The sequence below is a fragment of the Carex rostrata genome, chromosome 2 (assembly GCF_964058835.1).
Source record: "Carex rostrata chromosome 2, lpCarRost1.2, whole genome shotgun sequence".
In the NCBI taxonomy this organism is placed as follows: Eukaryota; Viridiplantae; Streptophyta; class Magnoliopsida; order Poales; family Cyperaceae; genus Carex; species Carex rostrata.
Window position 1 is genome coordinate 6,060,865 of NC_135919.1, and position 26,003 is coordinate 6,086,867.

Below are 26,003 nucleotides of genomic sequence, written 5' to 3' on the forward strand. Positions count from 1 at the left end.
TTTTGCTTTACATATATCTTGATAAATTTTATATTTTTGTCAAATTTAACTTCCATTATAGTATTTTTTTTTTTTTGTCAGCCCCTGTTTGTCAATTGATAACAGTTTCATTTTCTTGTGATACCTTTATGACTATCTTAATTAAGGTTGTTTCTATTTTCGGCTGGCACAACTGCTTGAGAAAGAATTTTATTTATGGAGGAATTTCATGTATACCACTCAAAAACTAAAAACTATGAAATTATAGAGAAAATCTTCAAATTCTATAATTACAAGTACTAATCTTTGATCTCGTGGCAAAACTAATGCTCTCCGTGCGGGAGGTTACACATTTGAAACCCTCTGTACTTCTTTTGAATTTAGCTGCTAGTTCAAAAGTCCTTGTACATGAACTATATAAAGGAGCAACACTTTATGAATATTAAATAGTTGAATGGCTTGACATATCCAACATTTAATCAAAAATTCTATAATTACCTATTTACTGTCCTACATTCCATTAACTCATGTATTTATCAAATATACCTAAAACTCAAACCTTATTTATATTATCTAGAAATGGAACTATGTTCTTGGGTTAATAAGGTCTTTGAAAAAGATATCCATGAATCTGGTATTATAAGGCAAGCACTCAATTATCTGTGAAATCTTCTTTCTTTTATTCAACTCCACACATTTCTTGATTGCCTCTCCCAGTTCAGTCTCCACATTTTCAGATGCAAATTGGAGCAGGTCCTGGTTACTAAGAGAAGCCTCTTTAGCATATCTTTTTAAGCAAGTTCTTTGTGGTTCCTAGGATGGTAATTAGTTCCTTTGAAAATAGAAAAGGTAATTTAAAGTGGAGTTACTTTTTAGAGGAGTTTTTGAACCTTAAGCAAGGCTACAAGAGAAGCACATTTCAGTTTGTAATGCAACTTATAAATTTTTACAAATTTTATAATTATAGTTGAGTTTATCTCCTCTTTTGACTCTTTGAGTTGAGCTCTCCTCTTTTAGTGATTTTAGTTGAACTTGCTAGTGTCCTTGTAAATCTCATTAATCGAGTCGTGTCAAACAATACATAATCTCCTTATTTTTTTCTCCTCCACTCTATTTTAAATTAATAAGATGTCTCTATTTACTCTCATTAAGATGTCTCCATATACTCTCATTTATTTTTCTTTTTCTCTTCTTTCTCTCCATTTAGGAATCCACTACGCCTCCATTTCTCTTAATTTTGTGTTTTTTATTTGTGTTTGAATTAGTTTTTTTTTTCTTTCCTTCATTTTTCCTACTACATTTTTACTATTCTATTTTTATTAATTGGATAATAATATGGGAAAAATATATAATTAATATTTAAAATTTTGGATGAAATTTTTAGTATTTTTTTTTTGGTCTACTTCTGATCAAAATTTTGACTACGTAACTGGATGAAGTGCATATCGGCGTATCCTGTGAGATATCTCAACTTTTGCGTGACCGACATGTATTATATTATTTGTGCTTTGACATTCATATTGAACGTATTTAAAAGGTTGAATTTTTCCATAAAAACACACAAAGTTTGAGATGTCTCATAGGATGCGAATTCTGATTGATGGGTCTGACAAAATTTGAGACTTAGACCAGAATTCCGGATCCACTGAGGTAACTCAAATTTAGATTTGGATCCGGACCATTAGATTACAATCTGAATCGCAAGGTCCTTTTAATATTCGTGTTACTGTAGATCGGACGATCCGCATCTAAAATCAAAATTTTGATGTTGAGCTTAATTAGGCCGATGAAGTGTTTATTTACATCTTCAGTCCATTTGAGTGCGTATCCAATGAGATATGAGATATCTCAACTTATTCGTGACCGACTTTAACGGGATAGTAATTCAATTTTTGAGTTTTTAATCTGGATCGTTTGATTTGAATATGTGATAATCTATTTGAAGTGAAGCGCACACATTCCGAGAGATAAATTCAAATCGCAAAGGAATCTCGAACGGTGAATTCGAATCAAACAGTCTGGATCCAAAACTTAATGATTAGGTTACTTTAGGGGATCTGGACTCCTTTAACGGCGCCTATTTGAGGATAGCACAGGGGCCAGTATTATTTGTACTTTGATATTCGTGCATAACGTATTTGAATGGTTGGGATTTTTCCAAAATTTTGTTGAACACTACCATCTTCCATTGTTACAGATGCAGCCCAAGGAGTACGTGGACGATATTAAATAATAGCATTTAACTTAGTTCAATTGTGAGAATTAGTTTTTGATCTAGTGATAAAAACAATACTTTTTGTGTGGGAGATTGTAGGTTCAAAATCTATAAGAAAATCTATTTTGGATATTAAATAGTTGTGACTTGTGTGGGACCTCTAACTTTTACTTTAAAAAATAAAATTAGTCTGATTGAAAACAAATCACTCGTTTTAACTTGCTTTTAGCATGAGATAATGATCAAAGTTTCAAATTATATTTAGTATTTATTAAATTACGAATTTATGATTTTTTTACGTAGAAAAGAAGATAGATGCGTTTTTGATTGAAAATAAATATGTGCGTCGGAAAACAAAGAAAAGCAAAGAACAATTAAAAAATGGCTAAAAGTTGAAAACAGTTGAGCTGCCTGGTTCTGGCATGAACACGGTGTTTGTATAGAAACATATCACTCCTTTAATTAAATCAATAATTTTTTATCCCATCAATCGGATTGAACAATAATCTTGCATGATACAAACAGAAATAACAAGATGGATAAGCCTTGTAAATGTGTGATCGAAAGAAAAGAAAACGACAGAAAATTATACAACGTCGCATCATGACGTGGCATCATGACTTTGACTGTTTGACACATATACAGTCTAGCTGATGATGACAACTTACTGTGAAATTTCAGCTAACAAACAAAATTAGCAAACTAACTGGTCCAACACGCAAGCACAAAAATTCCAATTTATTTTAGAATACATTAATATTTCGATGGCCGGATATTATATATTAAAATTTTATGCGAGTTGAGTTGACCCTTCTTTCTCGCGTTTTATTTTTTATTTTTTATAATTCTGAAAAGTAATTTTTTTTTTTTTAAAAAAAAAAAAAAAAATAGATAGTCGATCCCTATCTCTAACAGCGATCGATCAGTTGATGTATAAATATATCCATCCCTTAGTTCATTAATTCTCCAATTAATAATTAATATACTCCCTCCAACAAAGGAAACGTCCTCTCCTGCAACAAAATATATACGTATCAGATGGCAACAGGTGAAGTGCACTCTCAGTGCGCAGGTGATAGCCTCTCGGTACCAAACGTGCAAGCTCTTGCTGCATCACTTGATGTATCAACTCCAATCCCTGAAAGATATGTCAGACCTGAAACCAAGCTTGATCCAATCGCTCCTATAAACCAGATTGAATTACCTGTCATAGATTTAGCAAAATTGATAGATCCAACCTTCTCCAAAGAAGAAGCCGCAAAGCTCCACTCGGCATGCGAAGAGTGGAGCTTTTTCCAGGTCAGCTTTCAATTAAAAGATCAATTTCCGTGCAAACATTTATTTTATGCATTTAATTACAACCCATGATTAAACCGATCAATCATCCCTGATCCTGATATAATTAAACTGTAGCTGGTAAACCATGGGGTACCAGATGAGTTGATTGAGGGCTTGAAGGCAGATACGATTGAGTTCTTCAATAAACCCTTGGAAGAGAAGATGAAGTACAAGCTAGCTTCAGATGGAACTCTGCAAGGCTATGGTCAAGCCTTCGTCAAATCCGACGAACAAAAGCTTGATTGGTCCGACTTTCTTTACGTCATGACCCGACCGATAGCTCTTCGAAACATGAAATTTTGGCCCACTAGCCCTTCCACCTTCAGGTAAGAATGATATTCAAATGGGGAAATTTTCCGGTAAGCAAATTGAAAGTTTGGCTTTGCATGTTATTTGTAACGAATTAGCACTTAATTAGCAGTAATGCACTTTATTCCATAAAGTAGAAGCTTAATATTGTTCTTAATTAGTATTTTTCTTTACATAACATATATTACACTGGTTTCTTGCAGAGATAATATTGACCGATACTCTCTTGAACTTACCAAAGTTGCAAGTTTCCTGTGGCAGTACATCTCCAAAAACTTAGGTGTGGCACCAGAGGTTTTCGAACAAATATTCAAAGATCACCCTCAGGGGCTGAGGTTCAACTACTACCCACCGTGCCCGGAATCCGATAAAGTTATTGGAATCTCTCCCCATTCGGACGCCACAGGTTTTTCAATTCTTCTTCAAATAAATGATATTCCAGGATTGCAAATAAGAAAAGGTGGAGAATGGGTTGCTGTTAGTGCGCTACCTAATTCCTTCATAGTCAATTTGGGTGACATCACTGAGGTAAATTAAATGTTTAGCATCTTCTAGATCTTAGTGTATAATAATTTAGAATATCTTTTACCTTTCAAACATTTTGGTAATCTTTTGTTTACTGCGTGATTAAATGGTCAATGAACCAGGGGTAATGCTTTGAAATTATAGAACAGGCTCAATTGACCTGGCAATTAATTTTTATTTTTAATTTGGTTTTTTTAATAAGGTGCTGAGCAATGGATTATACAAAAGCATAGAGCACAGAGCCATGATTAACACCGAGAAAGAACGGATATCTGTGGTGGCCTTTCATGGCCCAGACAATTCCATAATGGTAGAGCCTCTGGCAGAGGTCATAGGCAATGGCAAGCCGAATTTCGGGAGCATGAATTACCAAGAGTTCATGAAAATGTTTTTCGATCGGAAACTAGAAGGAAAGAGCATGGTAGATATGCTCAGGGTTTAATCTTAGATAGATACTTCGCCTTTTAATTTGTCTATGCATTTCCTAGTTTCCCAATTTCGTGGTAGTGATATATATATGAACAATACTTCTGTTATGTGTGTCTATGATTAAAAAGTTACAAATTTTATGGACAACTTCTATTATTTTTAATAAAATTCTAAAGTTTGTCTCACTCTTCATTATAACAAGTATGTTTTGCTTTACATATATCTTGATAAATTTTATATTTTTGTCAAATTTAACCTCCATTATAGTAATTTTTTTGGTCAGCCCCTGTTTGTCAGTTGATAACAGTTTGATTTTGTCAGTTGACAACTGCTTCAGAAAGAATTTTTTTTATGGAGGAATTTCATGTATACCACTCAAAAAATATGGAATTATAGAGAAATCCTTCAAATTCTATAATTACAAGTATCAACCTTTGATCGCAAAGTCAATGCTCTCCATGTAAGATGTCATACATTTGAAACCCTCTACTTCTTTTGAATTTAGCTGCTGGTTCAAAAGTTCTTGTACATAAACTATGAGCAGGAGCAATTATTTATAGATATTAAATAGTTGGATGGCTTGACATATCCAATCTTTACTCACAAAATTCTATAATTACCTATTTATTGTCCTACATTCCATTAACTCATGTATTTATCAAATATATCCAAAACTCAAACCTTATTTATATTATCTAGGAATGGAACTATGTTCTTGGGTTACAAGAATTTAGAGTACCTACTAGGCTAATATCCAAATTATAGCACACAGGAGACGGGACTGATGAAATTGAGATTTCTGTTTGCCAGCAGATTCTTCTCCTTTTCGTAGATGGTTGAAATGAAGATAAAAATCAACAAACTATTACCATAGGTATATGATAGCAAAAGTTAACTCACGAAGATATAACTAAACTAATTAAAATAGGTTTAACAGGCCTGCAATGGATATTCCAACAAAAATTATTGCCCCAATTTGAATACGCGAAAACATATTGCCCTGTCATTGATATGTTAAGTTGATAGAAAAGCCACAAGTATGATAACAGATTATCGTGCCCAAGCATTAACCGTACAGCCCAACAATTTACACCTTCAGTTGCAGTTTTTGCTCCTGATTTCTTATGAAAATATAATATAAATACCACCTATGGTTTTTCAATAATGTCTTTGGAAAAGATATACATGAACCTGGTATTATAAGGCAACCACTCAATTATCTGTGAAATCTTCTTTCTTTTATTCAACTCCACACATTTCTTGATTGCCTCTCCCAGTTCAGTCTCCACATTTTCACATGCAAATTGGAGTAGATCCTGGTTACTGAGAGAAGCCTCTTTTGCGTATCTTTCGATAATTCTCGGAATAAGAACTTTCCTCTGATTCTTGACCACGATAGAGGCTTGGAGAAATTCTATTTTCGCTTTCTCCAGCTCACTTGCTACATTCTTTGCCGTATACATTCGCATCTGCACCAATCAAAGGTTGGCATATCACCAGAGGAATGTAATATAGATAGTCATTAAAAAGGAAAATAACTTATGCATATCTAGTACCATTGGATCGGAAGAAGCACCAGTACAAAGCGCGAAGACAACAAGCGGCTCAGAATTATGGAGGCAAAGTTTTGATTCCAGAATGTGTTTTTCATCTTTGTATCTCTTTCTCATTGTATTAGAGAGAATATTCTCAAACCACTGCAATGAAATTATAAACAAGTAAATCAATTTATCTTATCATATTACAAATAAGTTGTCAAGAAAGAGTTTACAACATACACGGCCTATGCGGGGTGTGCGGAAGCCAAGGAAAGAGTTTTCTATGGAATCAGCTGTCACCATGTACCCTCCAATGTTATACGCTGCCTAACAAAAGAAATAGAATAACTAAGATTTTTAAAGATGGTGGGAAGTAGAAGTGAGAGTAAAAGGTGAACTTTTTGTTATAAAATTTAGTACAGTTGTCTCTAAAGAAGAGAAGAAAAGAGTTACAATAACCTTATGAAATACTGCCATTCTCCTTAGAGGACTCTGGGAAGTACCACACACTAAATATGCCTGCAAAGACAAATTAATAAAATAAAGCTATTTACATTTCAGAGTAAGAGAGTATAAAAAACAAAGCTTTATAGATTTACATGCATAATGAGAGAGTTGTAGACATTGATCCAAAATGCTGTCTTAGCACTGTCCTCAAGTGAAGATAAATCCACTCCTTCAAGTTGTTCAACTAGCATCCTAAAATTGTAAAATCAAAAGCTGAGAAAGTAGAATTATGCAAGTACCATACAGAGCAATATATTTTCCTTATTTTATTATTAGTATTTGGGTTTTATTGGGTGTTTATTTGCATAGCTAAGACCAAAAAGAACACTTAATTTCACCTGTAGTTGCTCAAGGCATGTGGAGCACTAAGAGGTTGGTGCTCGCCTGCAGGTACCTCAACAGAAGCACCATTAGAGAATAAACAAAATTGTTCGCCTTTGCTTCTCCTAGGAAAGGTGACACTTGTGGCTGATCTTGATAAAGCAGCAGATTGTGCATTGACTGGTCCTTGTTCGTTTGAGTTATTGGTAGGTGAAGCCTTGCAATATAGTGCTGCCAAGCACTTGACCATTTCCTCTGAAATTTTGTTCGGACATTGGTAAAGATGCTCTTTCAAGGTACACCCGATGCTGCTCCTTCCAGAATTACTTCCACAATTTGACAGCTTGTCACAACAAAATATAAAGTCTTTCAGTTTTAATTTTTTAAGTTAATTGAAAAATAACAAAGTCATCTATGCTTTTGGGTTAGTATGGAAATCTTTCTGAATTAGTATTCCTCTCAAATTTGTCTCATGGAGAAAAAGTTGAAAAAAAAAAAAACACTAGTCTCCCATCTTCTAAATTTCATAATACCAGTGGAACAAAAATTAACAAATAATTCTTCCCTCATAATTTGAAACTAACAATTAAATATTTTGCAAATACATTTCCAAGAACAGCCTTACCTTAGCAGAATCAGAGAATTCACCCCTAATCTTACTCTTCACAGGACCAACAAAACTACCACTCCCACCTCCTTTTACAGACTCCTTTATTGAAGTCAGAACCTGGAAGTGCTGAAGTGGGAATTTTTTTGAAGAGCAGAATGCACTTGAAATCACACTCGGGTGCTTTCGCACCTTGGCATGAGCTGGCGACGTCACGCCTGAGCTCTGTGAAGATGACGGTAGACTCGTGCATTCATCAAAGATGCTTCTATAGAGAGAGAGGACATGTTGTTCTCGGTTAGCGATTTCTTCTTTGAGCATCTCGATCTCTTCTATCAGCTCCCTGGTCTGTCAAAAAGAGAAAAGAGTTAAAAAAAATGCATTGTATGGCTATGCAAGGAAATTTGGTAATATCACCCAATAAGTTTTCAAAAGGGACATCTTATTTTGTAAAAAAAAAAAAAAAAAAGAAATACAATTTTTCACTGTAACAAGTTATCCGACACCTTTTCAGCATTTTCACAAGAAAAATGCAAACTAATAATATAACAAACAGTATTTAAGTTCCAGGATACAACTACAACTGGTGCAATCAATAGAAAAATAAAAAAAAGAGAGAACAGATCTCATGGCTATTATGAACATTGCCTTTTATCTTGGGCAAGTTTATGCCTACTTTTGTGATTTTTATCCAAATTTTTCCAAAATAACACAACAAATGAGCCTTTTCCTAGAGGATATAGTTTGTAAATCTGCTTTGTGTATGTCTCATAAAGTTAATCTACTAGTTTGTAAGAAAGAACCTGAGTAGAAAAATTATTATGGCCCGGAGACAATGTACTAGATACTCGACCGATCGCTTTCTCAAGCATATAACGGGTTGATTTTTCCCGATGCAGGTCTAATTGAAGTTTCTTTATCTGCTGAAAAAATATTACACAATTATTATATTAAGTAATGAAATTTCTACCTTGTAGACTGACAAGAGATTAGGCATGGTGTGGTCAAAATTCTTACATCATTCTCCAATGATACACGGTGGCTAGGTGAAGCATTAGTCGTATTACTGCCAGAATCTTGAGTAATTGACCCTCCAGTTGCATTAGATCTCATCGTATGTAATGAGCTCTGTGACCAAAATTTTTACTTTAATAACGAATCCAATTTTTTATATAAGGCATCCCTCAATTTCGCAAATAGACCAACTTTTCACAATTGTTAACTCTAAAACTTGCAGTTGCCCCTCAGATTACCCCCATAGCCCAATTTGGTGTTGATTGTTTCTTAATTACTCGAGTACCCACCAATCAATAAAGAAAATGAAAATCGGCTAAAAAGGGAACAAAGCTGTATCAGACATAGGGGTCTATGTATAGTACAAAATCCTAATAAAAGATAACCAATACTCTATATAGAGAAAAAGGAGAAATGATCTGGTGGTTTCTACTTGAGATTGAGTTTCACAGAATTCTGCTTCCATGCTCTGAAAAGTTTCGTGTTTGCTCAAGTCCGAATTTCTATCAGAGACGCTGCAAAATCATAAAACAATAAACCAATAAAGACCAGGAAGCGAAAAGGTGCCATACAATATAATCAAAGAAAATAATCTCACAACAACTTCTGATGAAGAAGACTTAGAAATAAAAAGCCAGATCGCTCTTAGAAAACAATTTTATCTGGTGATAGGAATCCGACAAAGTATTTCCCAAGATCCATAGCCTATTTATTCTTTCATTACACCAATAATTTTTTGTAAAAATTATCATTCATTGGAAAAAAAAATATATTAATAAATTATTGAGGCTTACTTCAGTTCATAAAGCGCTTAAAAAGGCCACTCAATGTTGGTTTTGTAATGGCTAGATACTGTACCCATCAAATTTTGCCATTTGATGCAGGGTTGAATTGTAATGTGTAATTTATACTTGTGCAAGAGCATTAAATTTAGATTTACTTGAATTAGTATCAATATAAGCATGTCAAATATAATACCCAGCAATTAATGCAAACTGAATTTGGTTGGGAATAATTAAAAAGGGAAATTATGAACAACCATGCACAATAAAAAATGTGATATGGTGAAAGTAACATTGATTTAGAAAAGAAACAACACTAACAGACCAATTTAAAGAAGAAAAAAAGGAGTATTTATTCTTTCTTGTAGCAGAAGAATCGTGCTTCTTGCCATTTATATGCACGAGTGTTGAGATGGATCGATGCACTTCTAGAAGATTATGACATGCTAGATCTTGTCCAGCAATTATAGTTCTCAGATGGGCGATAAAACTCGTTTTGAACCTTATGAACTATAAGGATACATGCACATAAAGCAATCTCTAAATTTGGTCTAAGATTGGACAAATTATTTGAAGAGCATGCAAGGACATTATAGGAAAGTGTCCATATACTTCAATTTATCAACCCAAAACAAAGATAAAAACAAAAATGGGAAAAAAAAAGTAAATGAGACACCCAAACCACATTAATTTGAAAATGTCGATGATGAGGATGTTGAAATGAATGACTTGAGAACTTCAACTTTCAGTTTAAATTAGTGATAGAATGCTATTTTTTTGTGAAATTTTTGTTTACTTCTAAGATAATGTTATTCTTTTAAAAAAAAAATTTGTGCTTGAAGTTTGCTAGAACCATTCGTAGTTTTTTGATGCTTTCATTATACATGTTGAATTTTAGAAGATTTGGCAAATTGCAGAACTTGAAGTGTGATATGTTTTATATTTTTATTAGGCTTAGTAGAGGTTCTATTATGATTGTAGGATATGATATTTTGTTATAATGTTATTTTAATAGATCTTTAGTTAAAAAATTTGGGGCTTATATTGGTTTATAGATTTTTATCAGCGTTAAACACTAAAAGACCCCTTTGCCAGTAAGGTTAACTAGAGCTCTTACAGTTTTGCATTTTCAAATTTCAATTAATCAGTTGCAAAAAAATCATTTATTAAAATTTATTCCTTGAACATTATATCTTTTTAGTTAAAGTTTGTGTTTTCAAGCTATTAATTCAGTTCAAAGCAAAATCCTATGGGCCTCATTGGTAAAAAGATTTACCATTTACAGCATATTCAGTAATTCAAACTATGGCACTCGTTGATAAAAATCCGGATTACGAATTTAGGAACTTTATTTACAATCTGTGAAGACTGTTTAGTTAATTAAAGTTTAATTATAATCTGAAAAGTGAAATAAGATCACCTTTTTGAACGTCTATGTTGCAGCGCGCAGGAAGCAGCGTACTCTCCATGCTTCTTCCCTTCGTTGTCCATATATATCCTTGTTTATTTCTTCAGAGCTCTCCCAAAAATAAGCCCCATGCCATGCACCTATTTATTTATTCCCCCCGTCGTGCAAAGAAAAGAGGTGGTGAAGCAAAAGGGAGACAAAAGTACACCATGATCAATTTTTGATCAATTTTGCAATTGGCGCAATTGGGAAGAATTGAATTGGTGGTGGGTAGGTTTTGCATTTAGCAATATGAAGAGAAGAGAGTGATTAATTGCGAAAAAAAGGAGGAGCAAATGGTGTGGGGACCAGGATTCGTTGGAGAATTGAATGGAGACATTGAATGCCGCTGATGCCATCTGTTCGGCGCTTGCTTGTACTACTGCTGTTAGCCTGTTACTATTTACTACTACTCTCTCTCTACTTCTCTCTGTGGGAGAACAGTAGGAACTTATTATAGGAAGAAACAAAAGGAGAAGAGAATCAGAATGCGAATGAATGCGCAGTGTGCACCTTTTGAGGGGTTTTGACTTTTGACCAATCCATATCTTCTGAGGTAACAGAATATTTCTGTTTAAATCTTTAAAATTCGGAAATTTTCCATGCGCGAATTTCAATGAAAATCGACGGTTTGACAACAGATTCTGTTATTCATGTAGATGCTGATCGGACGGTTCGATCTTAACATAAATATTATGTTACCTCAGGTGATTCGAATTCGTGTTTTGACCATCCAGTAAACGCTTCACACCACACCACTGGGGTTACGTTTGGATGCATTCAGAATAGTGCTGTTCTCAGAATTGAATAGTAACGCTATTCTGAATAGTCATCAATCCATTTTCTCAAAAAAAATAGTCATCAATCCAAATTTCAAACAAGTTATGAGCTATTCGGAACAGCATCGAATAGCGTTCTGAAATAGTTCTCAGCGGGCCTGTTCGGCTGGTAGAGAATAGAGGAATTAGGTGGAATTGAGCCTCTATTCTCACCGAACAGCTTGAGAATTAACTGGAATAAAGACCATGGAATAGAGGTCTCTTCCGCACTTTTTAATTCCTGGGGAGAGGTGGAATTGAGATTTGAGATGGAATAGAGAATTGAAAGAGACTTTTTTACCCTTAGTTTTGCTTACGTGTCACTCTTCTTCTCATTTTCTATTCAGCCCAGCTTTTATGTTGCACGTTTCCAGAGGAAAAAAATAGGTTTCTTCTCCTTCTATTTGATACTCTCCATATTTAATGGCTTATTTCACCGAAGTCTCTCTTGTAAGCTCGTCTCTCTCTTCCCCCGTTCAACCTCTTGCCTTTTTTCACTTCTATTTTGATTTAATATTGTTTGTATCCTTTGATTGATTTTTTCTACATTTTTGGTCTTGTTATTGATTTAATCTTGTGTTGTAGAGTATCAAATTAGTAGATAAAATATCTTAATTAAGATTGTTGTTCGTATCTTCCAGTAGAACTGCACTGGAATCTGACTATTTAGTGGAAAGAATAAATATTAGGATGAAAAAAGTATCTTTTTCGATTGATTAGTAATTTGATTGAAATTAGTCAGATATGACTGGTTTTATATGTTTCCTTTTTTAGCTAGCTCCCTCAATCAACTCCAAATCCAATTTACTCAAAATTCTTTGATGCTGTGAGTTCAAAGCGACTACGTTGTGGTACTGGTACGTAATAGTACTTTTTTTATCTAAATTCTTTGATCGGAACCAACTATTTCTCTTTAAAACAAGAAATGGAATTGATGAACTTTGAAATTCTCTGATCAGATCACTGTGAGTGACTGGAAATTGCACCACTGGAATTTCCTAGTTGATACTTTTGTTTTATTCAGCACAACTGATGGCAAAGGGAATTATTGAAGAAATGGAGGGCTAGTTTGCAAATTAAACAGGTACCAGTTGGTGCTGGTATTGAACCTGGTAGTGAGCATTGAATTCTCCAAGTACTGTCTCCAGAATGAATGTTCTAATTTTCTTATTCATTTGTTTGTTTTTCCCATACCCTTTCTACTTTTTTAATTTTATTCTTTCATAATTTTTTTGTTTCATGTTAAAACCATGTAATCTAAACACTTGTTGTAGTATCATTTTACTTTATATTTACTAGTATTTGCTGGTACCTAGTATCACTTTGTATTACAAACCACTCTATTACATTACAGCTGCTATACATTTAATATATTTATTGTTTATTGTTTATTGGAATTAAATTTATTGTTGTTTAATGTTTAATGCTATCATAATTTATTGTTTAATGAAAATTGCATGACTGTATTTATTTATCACTATTTTCATTTAATATATTGTTGAATATGTAATTTGTTCATGTGTTAACATTCATCTCATTATAGTATATTAATCAAAATTCAATAAGGTCATAAGAGTCATTTCCTATTATTTCTATATTTTAATGAATACTCTATTCTACTATTCCAGTTGTTAAGGTTGTCGAACACAGTTGGAATAGAGAAAAAGAGTGATCAATTCTCAATTCCACAATTCCTCTATTCCTTCACTATTATACCTATTGCCGAACAGGCCCAGCGAAAAAGAAAAGGTGAAGCGTGAGGAGAGAGAAAATAGTATTTTCTATTCCGAATATAAGTTAGCACCATTCTCAAACAGTAGCTATTATATTCTAGCTATTCTAGAGTGCATTCAAACATACTCCTAGAACACGGGGACTCTGAAAGGCATGTCTTTGAACCTGATGGGCTACCTTTGGATTGGGCCATCAATTTCAATCTTGGGCTATTAATTGTTACTTTCTGGAACAACAAATTCAGACTTGTGGGCTATGCTTATCCGGATGATTGAGGCTATGGTACTATATATGTAGTATGTACGGTGAAATATTGACCCGCGTTATGTAGTATGGTACTATATATGTAGTATGTACGCTATAATGGACAAACAGAAACAGAGACATAAAAAAGTAAAAAATATATAGAGGTGTTTTTTTGTTTTTTGTTTTTTTTTTTTATGTTTTACACCATGCATGCAGAAGCTACAGAGCATCCTAGCTAGCAATATGAAAGCCATAGGAGACCCTCGTGTAGCGTGCACCTTCGATCTCCACCAGCTTCTCTGGCTGCAGAGTCGATCTTTCCCTGAAAATGTTATCATTTCTTGCTTCCAAATCCCCCAGCATGCATATACACTCAAAAAGGCACACGATATATCATGTGTGTATGGACCATCCGTGGAGGCACAAATGAAAGTTGTTGTTTTTCCAAGAACTACGACTAAATTAAGCTAGCTTAAAGAGCTAGCTAGCTAATTGTATGTAGATCTATGCATGGATCTTACTTAATTGGTGATTTCAATGCGCGCAGTAAGATGGTTGTTGGATAGAACTGGGGACAGGACATGAGATCGAGGCTAGCTTAAACCTAATGTGCTCGTTTAATGTTGCAATTAGTTATTTGTGCGTAAATATTATTACATCAATATGCATTATCAATATATATTATTTGCTATCTATATATTGACCTTAATTCATTCATAAAATTTCTGAATCTGCCCTAGCTGCAAGAATTATTGATCATTTATCATTATCAATGAGAAATTTAATTAATTAATTTCTTAGTCACACTCACACAACCTTAACTGTAGTTAATTAATTAATTATCAGTTCAGATGTTTTAAATGAAAAAAAGGCAATTTTGGTCTCATAAAGTTCATTAAATTGCCTTAAAAGTGGTTTAGCGTTGGCATTATAATGTAAGGGCCACGCGCGTATGCACATCCACTTGTTCAGGACAACTGTACTTTACGTACCATTTTTATGTATAATCCCAATTATAATCAATTCCTGCGCCTGCTGATTGTCTTCATCAACAATTAATAAACAAATCGCTCATTAATTAACCACTTCATCAAAAGATCCTCTTCTTTTTGTGGCTCACAACTTTCTGGCGGCTATATATATATATATATATATATATATATATATATATATATATATATATATATATATATATATATGCGGTATGCCATGTATAATACTAATAATACATAGAGTTAGGCAATTAGCTAGTGGTTATGATTTCACATTCATATCTTTCTATTTTAAGTTCAAAATGTTGGTCCGAACTGTTTAATATGATTTTTATATTGAAATGCATTTGGAGATCAAATTTTACATTTTTTGAAAAAAAAAAAAAACTATTTTTTTTATAATCATTGTTTTTAAAAAATTCTGAACCATTAAAAATAGTTATTTTCAAAAATTCTAAAACAATCATAAAAAGTTTCCAAAAAATATAAAACTTGATCCTTAAACACATTTCAATATAAATATCATGTTGAATTAAACAATAGTAAAAGTTTTCAAAAATATTAAATTTGATCCTCTTCAATATGAATATCACATTGAACGGATCAAATTGATTTTTAAGCTTTAAAATTGCAAAATATAAGTATGAAATAAAACATGTTATTTCGTTCGTAAAACACATGCAATAGTCCAACTCATTATACACACTTGATCTAAGAGCTGTAGAACCTGATCTGGCATGTTAATACTGTATACGTACTGACATGATTTAACATTCAAATCATGAAATCAATCATATATTACTTTATATAAACTGTCAAGAGATGGCCTAATTGACATTGGAAGTTACAGACCTAGCAAGAAAAAGTCCAAAATCATGTGTGAATTATTAGGCAATTAGTGGTTACAGTCTTACAGATCACCAGTAGACAACTCTATCAGTGGTACAGGTACATAGAATATATATAATTTCCATCCACAGAGAATCTGTAGCATTGAGACAACCTCCTAATAAGGCCAAGTGCTATGAAAGCTAGCTATTATTATTAGATGAATTTTCTGTGAAAATCAATTCCACTTTAAGACATGCACCTAATATTGGACCATTTGTCGGAATATATATTGTATAGATAAAATTAATTGGTTCTGGTGAAGTTTCTAATTAATGTTTTAGATGGACATTGTCATATTAAAACAACAATAAACTACCACACTAGCTAGCTAGCTAGCTAGGTTCTTATAAAATTGGTAATTAATTAACAACCATAGTATATATTATATATGAATTAATGTCAATATATATAATTAATTAATTAATGAAACAACATGCATGCAATAAATCAGATCGGTTTTTAATTTGTATATATATATGTTGTCGATCCCACTGTCATAACAAGGACAGAACATAGCATGTTAGTGTTGAGTATTGACACCTAAACCAAATTAATTAATTGATTAGGAAGAAGATAATGTTTTGAAATTGATCCAGGCAGAATTGGGCATTTGCTTTGCATGTGACCCTCCACATGCCAAACAATGCCACCTCATCAAAGTCTACTTGCCAAAAAGTTCTTATCCCTTTATACGTAATTATGACTTCTTAATTTAGATTAGATTAATTAGATGAACCCGGATTTGGTGAAAAGCATGCACAATCTCTACTGTGCAGCATGTCACTGCCACTAAAAGGATATCTAATATTGATGCTTTTTTACCTGCAAAATTTATAGAAAAAAAAGTAATTCATTTAGTATAAATTAATTTAAGCGGTCAAAATAAAAAAAATTTAAAGTTAATTTTAATGCATTCATTTTTTATCACATGACTTTATACTATGTAAATTCAAAAATGTATATTTAAATGTATGTAAACGCATTACTTATGAAGTAGATCGGTTTCAATAGTTAGATTATCATTTGAAATATATCTAATAGGTGTTTGAGTTAGTAGCACGACATGTCTCTATACTATCAATAGCACACCAACTAAATCCATCATATTATTGTTAAATATACATATAATATGTTTATTGTTCAAAATAATTATTAAATTTTATTTTATATTTAAATATTTTTCTTATTTTATTAAAATTCTTGGCACCGTATATATATATATCTCTTCCTCCTTAGAGGATCCACATTAATTCCTGTTAGGGCTTGAATTATATTGAATCGGATCGATGGATTGAGTCAATTGCTTCATTGATCTGTTTCCTCCACTTACAAATAGTCCAATGTAAAAAACAAAAAGATGGTAGGTCATTTATTCTCTGGTATCAAAATGTATGATTCGTGAGAACATGTAAATCAGAGCATGCATGCAGCACAGCTAGCTGCACAGAGCCAAAATTTAATTTGATTTAATTTAATTTAATTTATTTATGTTACCGTTTCTGCCTTCTAATTAACTGGAGGAAATAGCATATTATAAATTACCTGATGATCTATATATATATAAAAATTCTTGCTAATTAAAATCTTCTTCAAATTCATCAGAACCCAAAGTGAAAAAGAGACCTTAAAATAGAAAACTGTTAAGTATTAATTGTTATATATTAGAATAGATGTAAGTTGTTTGTAACATGTAGCATGTCATTGCCATTGGTTTCCCCAAGAAATTGCCCGGCTTTAATTTTTTTTAAACAAATATGTAATACTTATTAAATACTTAAATAATTAGTTTGATATAAAGTTACTTGGTTGTAATCAAGGTTCTAAATAGCGTTTATCGCGTCATAGCAGGAAGCTCAGAAAAGAAAACCTATAGCGAATAGCGTCGCTATAGCGAAAGCTATACCACATAGCGTTTTTTTTATTTTTATAAAAATTATATCATATATTTTATATTTGTACTAAATATCAACATTATCTAAGTGTCATAGAACAATAAATAACATCAAATTAATTAAAAAATTATAATATTTATATTGAACCAATAAAAAGTCCAAATTGTGACTCAAAATATCTATAGTAATACTAATATCATAAACTATCGATCTTTTTCTATTCAAAATATATTCAGCATCATGACATAATCTATCTTTTTTTCTATTTAAATTTCAAAATAACCTAGACATCAAGGCATAATTAACTATCTTAATCTATTCAAAATATTCAACCTACCATATAGTAAGTATCATTTAGTTATTTCAAGAAATATCTTAATATATTTAATCTGAGCCTTTATTTAAAGCCCATATAAATTGAAAGAAGAAGAAAAAAAAAAAAAACTCATGCTGCATAGTCCGCTATAGCTTCCTTATTTGATTTTGTTTAATGGATCTCTCATTTAATAATTAATAGTTTAATATAAAGTTTAGTACATCAATTGTAAAAAAAAAAATCACGGTTAAAATCCAATCTGCATCTTTATTTAAAACCCATATAAATTGAAAAGAAAAGAAAAAACAGCAAATTTAATAATTAATAGTTTAATATGCGCTATAGCGGGCCGCTATTACCGCTATAGCGTTCGTAGCTCAAATAGCGCATTTTGATGCCATAGCTTAGCGTTTAGGGTCCAAAAACGCTATAGCGCGCTATTTAAAACACTGGTTGTAATAATATAATTTTTTTAAAAATATATATCTTATGATTGTGTATTTTTTAAATTAGTCAAAATTATAACAATTGATATAATAGAAGTCATATCATAACATTAGTAATATCAATGTTTTAAAATGCGGCCGCATGGGCCGCATATGCGTATGCGGTCGGCAGCTGTGCTCAGAATTTTCATGCGGTTTTTTCATGCGGTTTTTCCATGCGGCCACATATGCGGTCATGCGGATTAAAAATGCGGCCATGCGGTCCGAATATGCGGCCATGCGGTCTAAATATGCGGCCATGCAGTTTTCCATGCGGTTTTGATAATTTGATTGTATTTTAATTAAAATTTATATTAAAAAAATCAAAAAATTATTGTTGGTTATGTTATTATGTGAAAATAAATTCAAATATATGAATATGAATATATATATATACACGTGAATTTTTATTTAAAATCCGCATGAAAATCCGCATATGCGTCCGCATACCGCATATATATGCAGTGGTCTTCCGCATGCATGAACAAAACCGCATTTTAAAACACTGAGTAATATTATTATTAATATGCCATGATTTTAAAATTATAAGAGCATCTACATCCAGCAATTGAAATTCATCGATATCAATTTCTAAATAATTATCGACCATTGTTTAAAATTAAAATCTCCCTCAAATTTTAAATCTTTATATCTCTACAATTAATTTTAGAGTATCTGTTAGAAGAAATAGCATCAAAGAAACATGAAAGAAAGAATTTAACTGAATCATTTCGCTAATATGGTGATTAGAAACGGTTTCTTAATAAATAAAAATTACCGAATAATTTCTAAATAAGAAACTGACGTGTATTTTTGAAATTAAAATAGAAATTGTCACGTCAGATTCAAAATCTCAATAATTTATGAAATTGACACTCTAATTTAAATAATTCTCACTTTGTTAAACAAAAATGATATGCTTGATCAGTTTGCTGAACTTTCAACCTCTCAATACTGAACGAATGATGAGGTATGAAAAAATGAGGCATTGGATCCCTCCTCAATGTGTGTGTGTATATATATACACACGTTGATGAGGGATCCAATACCTTATTTTTTCATACCTCATATTTTATATTTTATTTTCAAAGTCCAAACAATTGATCTGAACCACTCAATATAATATTTATACTAAAATATATGTGGGGATAAAATTTTATAATTTTTGAAATTTTTTTTTTACTATTTTTTAAGATATGTACAAGATCATTGATTTTGGACTGTTCAAAACACAATGATTTTCTATCTATCTTAAAAAATAGTAAAAAAAATTTCAAAAATTATAAAATTTCATCCCCAACTATATTTTAGTATGGATATCATGTTGAACGGTTCGGATCGAGAATTTAAAATATGAGATATGAAAGTTACGATAAAATATGAGATATGAAAGGTACGAGGCATTGGAACCCTCTCATATTCGATCGTTTGGTAGTTAATAATCCTGAGTCTTATCATAACATATATGTCCGTATACATGCCAACAAATTAATTTATAAAAAAAAATGCATAATTATGAAAAAGCAAATTATTGTGGATTAAGAAGTGTCTTGAAGCTCATTAATCCCGCAGCTTAATAAAATTGTGGGGCGGTTGGGCGGCTCTCAATGATCACTTGGTTTCTATTTTCTTATGGCCTCCCCTGTTGTCCTATCCCAATCCCACCGTCTTATCATTTTTTAATCTTTTTAAAATTAAATTGATCTAGACTACTCTTCCATGACCAGGCCTGGCCCATGTACCAATTGCGCAAAAGCCCAGTTTCATTTGTATATAAAGCAGAGTTAATGAGCATGATTAGCGTGCAGTCAAGCTTAATAAAGAGAGAGAGAGAGACAGACAGACTAGCAAATTAAAAATGGTGAAGCTTGCATTTGGAAGCATAGGTGATTCCTTCAGTGTGACATCCATCAAGTCCTACTTGGCAGAGTTCATTGCCACCCTTCTCTTTGTCTTTGCCGGTGTCGGTTCCGCCATCGCTTATGGTAATCGATCAGATTTATATTAATATATAATATCTTCGTTTCATTTGTATATCTTCATTTCATTTGTATATATTAATTAATTTACACTTACACATGCTACACATGCATGCATATATGCATAACAATTAACAGGCAAGCTGACATCAGATGCAGCCCTGGACCCTGCGGGGCTTGTGGCCATAGCCATAGCACATGCTTTTGCACTCTTCGTTGGAGTCTCAATGGCTGCTAACATCTCTGGTGGCCACCTCAACCCAGCTGTTACCTTCGGTCTAGCCGTTGGTGGCAACATCACTATCCTCACTGGAATTTTCTACTGGATAGCTCAGTGCCTCGGTGCCTCCGTTGCCTGCCTCCTCTTGAAGTATGTCACTGGCGGCTTGGTAAGTATATGTCACTGGCTAGCTTTAATTTAATTGATGCATGACCAATCAAAGAATTAATATTATATTCTCATATATGCAGGCCATCCCAACCCATGGTGTTGATGCCGGTTTCGAGATTCAAGCAGTGGTAATGGAAATTGTGATCACCTTCGCACTCGTGTACACTGTCTACGCAACCGCTGCTGACCCCAAGAAGGGTTCATTGGGCACGATCGCCCCAATGGCAATCGGATTCATTGTTGGAGCAAACATTTTGGCTGCCGGACCATTCAGCGGTGGGTCAATGAACCCGGCTCGCTCCTTTGGCCCGGCTGTAGCAGCTGGAAACTTCGCCTGCAACTGGATCTACTGGGTGGGGCCTCTCATCGGTGGTGGCCTTGCTGGGTTCATCTATGGTGATGTCTTTATTGGATCTTACCAATCAGTTGCCCAGGACTATCCTTAATTCAAGCAAGCAGTTGATTGATTTGTTCTCCTATATATCTTTTGCAGTTTGATCTTTTGGTGCTTGTGTTTAAATTAATATTAATAAATGTACATATTGTGTACATTATGTTGTTCTTGTAAAATGCATGCGGATTAATTGTTAATTATCTGTTTTTCTTCCTTTGGTAAATTCATTGCATAAGATTTATTTCCTTCTTTCATTATGTCTCTAATTAATTTTACTTGGGGTTTGTTGCTTGTTTTAACAAATAATCTTTAATATTGCAGGTTTACGATTTACCAAACTAATAAGTAAATAGTGAATTATCTCTGTGTTAATTAAATTGCATCAATTTATTTGAACTGCCCCGTCGGTAGTTTATGGTTTATATATATATATATATATAGCAAAGTCTTTAGGTTACGGTGGAGATTGTTTAATCTAGAGATGAAATATATTGTTTGATCTAGAGATGAAATATATTGTTTGATCTCTAAATGAGATATAATTGTTTGACTTTTATAATTCCCCGACAGTTAAGTCCTCATTTTCACTTTCTGGCATATGATCAAATTAGATAGATATGTCACTGCTAAGGTCCAAAATATATGTAAATTATATATTTATTTATTCCAGTTTCAATGCTTTCAACTCTAATTCTCTTTTTCCTTTTTTGTTGCAACCAGTACCTATTTAGGGTTGAAAAGTGAAAACGGATACATATTCATTTTTATTTTTCAAGTAAAGATACATATTGGATATTAAACGGATATAAATACGGATCGGATATTTGTTTTTCAATACTATTATTTATTAAAAAATATATATATAAATATTATTAAAAAAATATAAAAATTTAATAATATTTATCTAATTATAATAGTGAATAAGATAAATTTTTTCATAATATATATTAAATTATTTGGTATATATTTATTATTAAGATATGAAGAATTAAAATTGAAAATTATATCCGTATCAGTATCTATATATGTTCGAATATTCAGACATCAAATATTCATATCTAATTTTTAAATACATATTCGGATTCGGTGAAACTGAAATATTATCTGACCCGTTTTCACCCCTACTAGTCCTATCCTCTACAATATAAATACTGCGTTGCATTAAGCTTGAGATGTCGTTGAATAATAATGCGATATTTTTAGATTTAAAGCTCTTAAATTATTTTATTTATATTACTAAATAAAATAACCTGTATTTCTGGGTACTTCAGTTCAGCCCATTTCGTGAAAAAAAAATATCTGATGAGCGCATATCTTAGCCCGCGGGCCTTTCAAATAAGGTAAATAATCCGAAATTGCCCTTTTCTTATGCACCCTTTTAGTTTTCGATCGTTTCGTTATTTTTTAAAATATATATTTTATGATTTAATTTTGAATAAAAAGGTAAGGTTTTATTTGTTAGAAGGCAGTATAAATCGCGCCTATTCATTCAAATCCAACCTGGTCGCATCCCTTGCTTCTCTTTCTCGCACTCTTTTACCCAAATATTAAATCCTTGTTCCTATCATTATACATCCTTTCATCCATAATCCATTTTTATTAAATTTCAAACCTCTCAACAACCTCATCTCAGAAAATGGCTTCTGACATGAGGGCCATATTTCAGCAGTGTTTCTCTGCCCCTGCACTCCGCTCTTATGTTGCCGAGTCTATCTCAACTTTTTTCTTTGTGTTCATCGCTGTCGGCTCTGCCATCTGTGCTCGTTCGTCATATCTTCAACAAATTTATTTTCTATTTTTCCACAAGAAAGAGATGTGTCTGGTTCATAATTTTTTTATTGTTTTTTAACAGGAATGCTTAATCCTGATGTCACATCCGATGCTTCTTCGCTTATTGCAACAGCAATCGCTCAAGGGTTTGCATTATTTGTTGCTGTTTTTATGGCGTTTGATGTATCTGGTGGCCACGTCAATCCGGCTGTCACCTTTGCATTCGCGTTAGGTGGCCATATCTCTGTACCTGTTGCTATCTTTTATTGGATATCTCAAATGGTGGCCTCTACCCTTGCTTGCCTCCTCCTACGGGTTGCCTCTGCAGGCCAAGTTAGAACCACATCCTTTCTTTATAACACTTGTTTTCCGAGTAAATTATGTGAATTGTTGCATTAAAAAAATAAAATAAAATGCAACTTACACAATTACATCAAACTCTTAATTCAAAAAATAGAATTTATGTTGATCAGATATACTTTAGTAGTAGTTTAAGTAAAATAATAATTTTTCACACTCCTAAAAATAAATAGGCAAAACAAAGTGAAGAATGAAGGAAAAATGAATTGCAGTCTTGTCAAAAAGTCAGGAAGGGCTCAAAAAATTAAATATTACTAAATTTATCAGTCTTAACCTTTTCTAGGTGGGAAACAAATGTACTGTTATTCTTGAGGAATAACAGCAACCTGGGATTCAAATCCCATCCATTCACATCTTTTCAAGCGCGAATCTCAATCAAAATCCTTTTTCATGCGTGAATCTCAATCAATATCAACGGATGTGATTGGAATTGCAGGTTCCTGTTATTCCTCAAGAATAACAGCAGATTTATTTCCTTCTAGGTGTGTCAATTTTATTTTATCCAATTAACTTGCTCATATGTTCTATAATAATGCGTATAACAAATGGGTCATTTTAACCTTCTGAGGTAACTGAAATAATTTTGTATTGTATAAACAATTATTTATATCTGTTTTAACTTTTAAGGGGGGGCTATTAGTAATTTATAATGAACAATTTTAAATTGTAAGTGGATAATTATTTGTTAGTTATATTATTTAAACTAAATATTATGTAATTATATCGGTTTCATCTTGTATGGTTTATTCTTGTGACACTATGGAGGTATGGCAATCTTATGGTATCCTAATTATTTCCTTATTCTCTGCTCCTGATTTCCTACTTCACCATTCACCAGTATATTTTACAAATATATAAGCTAATTAATCCTTACACTATTGTGTATAGCATTAACACTCTCAAAATTTAAAATAATTTTCTATGAATATATATGCATTATGTTAAATTCTAATTCAATTATATTGTTGATACTTATATATTTTTAAAAATGTTTTTGTAAAAGACCATTCCGGCAACGAAGATAGCAACACAGATGACCGGATTTGGGGCGGCTGTTCTGGAATGTATATCCACTTTCATGCTAGTCTACACAATTCATGTAGCCTGTGATCCCAGACTGACAAATGGCAGCAAAAAATCACGCAACGGAGGTCTCCTTGCCATCGGCTTAGTGGCAGGTGCAGGGGTGCTTGCGACAGGTTCTCTGACTGGTGGGTCCATGAACCCGGCTCGGTCCTTCGGGCCGGCTGTCATTAGTGGTGATTTCCAAAATCAAGCAGTGTATTGGGTGGGCCCCTTTCTCGGTGCTGCTCTGGCTGCGCTTGTGCACCAAAATCTGGTGTATCCATATATGTCTCCTCAGTCAGAAGCAGCTCCACAGCCCGGCAATGGAGCAGGGGAGGCAGTGCTAGTGTGATTTTTACTGTGCTGTGTATCTATATGTGTTAATTAGGTTTACTTGTAATAATTTCTTTCATTTGCAAGTGCTCTGAGTACCGAGACATAGTCGCTTTGTATTTTATAAAGTTCTGAGTCCCAGGGGGGAAATCAACCAAGCAGCTATCGCAAATTGACACTGCAAAATTGCATTTACTCAACAACTTATCTTCTCTGCCTGCCCAAAAACTTTGCATATGGATTCGACATGTGCAATTATATATTCTTCTGGCTATTACCTGAGTAAGTGATATGGCCTTGTGCACAATTATTTTTGTCTTCAGCCACCCCTCATCATATATTGGTTTTAGAGTACTAGAGTCAGATCATGCCATATATATATATACTAGTAATCGTGTCCGTGCACAACAACGGGAGCAAATTATGTAGTAGAAAATCTAATTTATTAAAGTACTTTTTTTCATAAAAAAAAGAGAAAATAAATATCACTGAATGTAAACCGAAGATATTATTTCTAAATTGAATATAGGAATAAAAAACATAGCATTCTCTAAAAAAAACATAAACATACAAAGCTAAAACAAAACAAACAACTTAGAAGCTACTGAAGTATGTAATTTCAATGCGCTGACACCACATTTGGTAGCACCTCACGGCATGTTGAGTCTGCAAATAGTAAACAAACTGTTTTAATGAAGGAACTTCAAGTTGATTAATATTGATTAATCTAAGACAGAGTATTTTGTCATTTTGTCATTTTGTTTATTATTATTACTCACATTTTTGGCAAAGATATTTGATTCCTATGTAATTAAAATAACACATCTAATTAATAAAACAACAATAAATGAAAGATGAAGACTCATACATAAATTAGCAAATAATAATCGAAAAAATAATTAAAAATAGTAGGGTTTCTACTTTCTATTTTCTAATGTGAACCCTCTGATTGCGGACTCAAATTATAGTAAATGCATATTCTTTGGACTATTATAAACCATAATTTCCAATGTAAGCTCTAATATAATAATAGGGTCATGTATAAATTTATAATATGAAATAATATAAATATATAATTTAAAATAAATTGTCTTTCGAAATGAAAATAATATATTAATTATTGACATTTGAATCATAAGTTTCACAAAGAATATTAATATAACTTAGATCAATCATTACTATGAATAACAAAATGACAAAATAAAACATGAATGAATAGTAAATTTTAAAAATAAGATTTATGATGAGAATGACAGATAGGCACATTGTACAGGATGATAAAATAACGGTGAAGTTATTGACAGAATATTTTTTGCGGAAGCGCTT

General features: G+C 32.6%; 4 protein-coding genes and 1 long non-coding RNA gene across 6 annotated transcripts; 4 read left to right on the forward strand and 1 right to left on the reverse strand.

Annotated features, from left to right (window-relative positions):
• Positions 1-3,194: 3,194 nt before the first annotated feature.
• On the forward strand, positions 3,195-4,980 carry LOC144571300 (2-oxoglutarate-dependent dioxygenase 11-like). Its single transcript, XM_078320541.1, has 4 exons — positions 3,195-3,493; positions 3,608-3,858; positions 4,045-4,369; positions 4,569-4,980. The coding sequence occupies exons 1-4, from the start codon at positions 3,233-3,235 to the stop codon at positions 4,806-4,808; spliced, it is 1,077 nt and encodes a 358-aa protein (XP_078176667.1). The 5' UTR covers positions 3,195-3,232; the 3' UTR covers positions 4,809-4,980.
• An 824-nt stretch (positions 4,981-5,804) lies between these two features.
• LOC144571307 (uncharacterized) lies at positions 5,805-11,342 on the reverse strand. Of its 2 annotated transcripts, none has more exons than XM_078320556.1 (11): positions 10,985-11,342; positions 9,216-9,297; positions 8,786-8,896; positions 8,572-8,688; positions 7,787-8,116; positions 7,179-7,504; positions 6,933-7,032; positions 6,793-6,852; positions 6,574-6,660; positions 6,352-6,492; positions 5,805-6,264 (listed from the first exon to the last, which is right to left on the reverse strand). In XM_078320556.1, the coding sequence occupies exons 1-11, from the start codon at positions 11,053-11,055 to the stop codon at positions 5,944-5,946; spliced, it is 1,746 nt and encodes a 581-aa protein (XP_078176682.1). In that variant the 5' UTR covers positions 11,056-11,342; the 3' UTR covers positions 5,805-5,943. The 2 variants fall into 2 exon arrangements, with proteins under 2 accessions (XP_078176682.1, XP_078176675.1); XM_078320549.1 differs by having other exon boundaries at positions 8,572-8,691; positions 10,985-11,340.
• Positions 11,343-11,950: 608 nt separating this feature from the next.
• LOC144550513 (uncharacterized) lies at positions 11,951-13,123 on the forward strand. Its single transcript, XR_013510458.1, has 3 exons — positions 11,951-12,279; positions 12,604-12,686; positions 12,854-13,123. It is a non-coding gene; the product is annotated as an uncharacterized LOC144550513 (long non-coding RNA).
• Positions 13,124-20,193: 7,070 nt separating this feature from the next.
• LOC144571321 (putative aquaporin TIP2-1) lies at positions 20,194-21,397 on the forward strand. Its single transcript, XM_078320576.1, has 3 exons — positions 20,194-20,370; positions 20,503-20,753; positions 20,836-21,397. Exons 1-3 carry the CDS (start codon positions 20,244-20,246, stop codon positions 21,199-21,201), a joined length of 744 nt encoding a protein of 247 aa, XP_078176702.1. The 5' UTR covers positions 20,194-20,243; the 3' UTR covers positions 21,202-21,397.
• A 1,309-nt stretch (positions 21,398-22,706) lies between these two features.
• On the forward strand, positions 22,707-24,728 carry LOC144549532 (putative aquaporin TIP5-1). Its single transcript, XM_078298302.1, has 3 exons — positions 22,707-22,912; positions 23,002-23,252; positions 24,283-24,728. Exons 1-3 carry the CDS (start codon positions 22,786-22,788, stop codon positions 24,694-24,696), a joined length of 792 nt encoding a protein of 263 aa, XP_078154428.1. The 5' UTR covers positions 22,707-22,785; the 3' UTR covers positions 24,697-24,728.
• Positions 24,729-26,003: the final 1,275 nt, after the last annotated feature.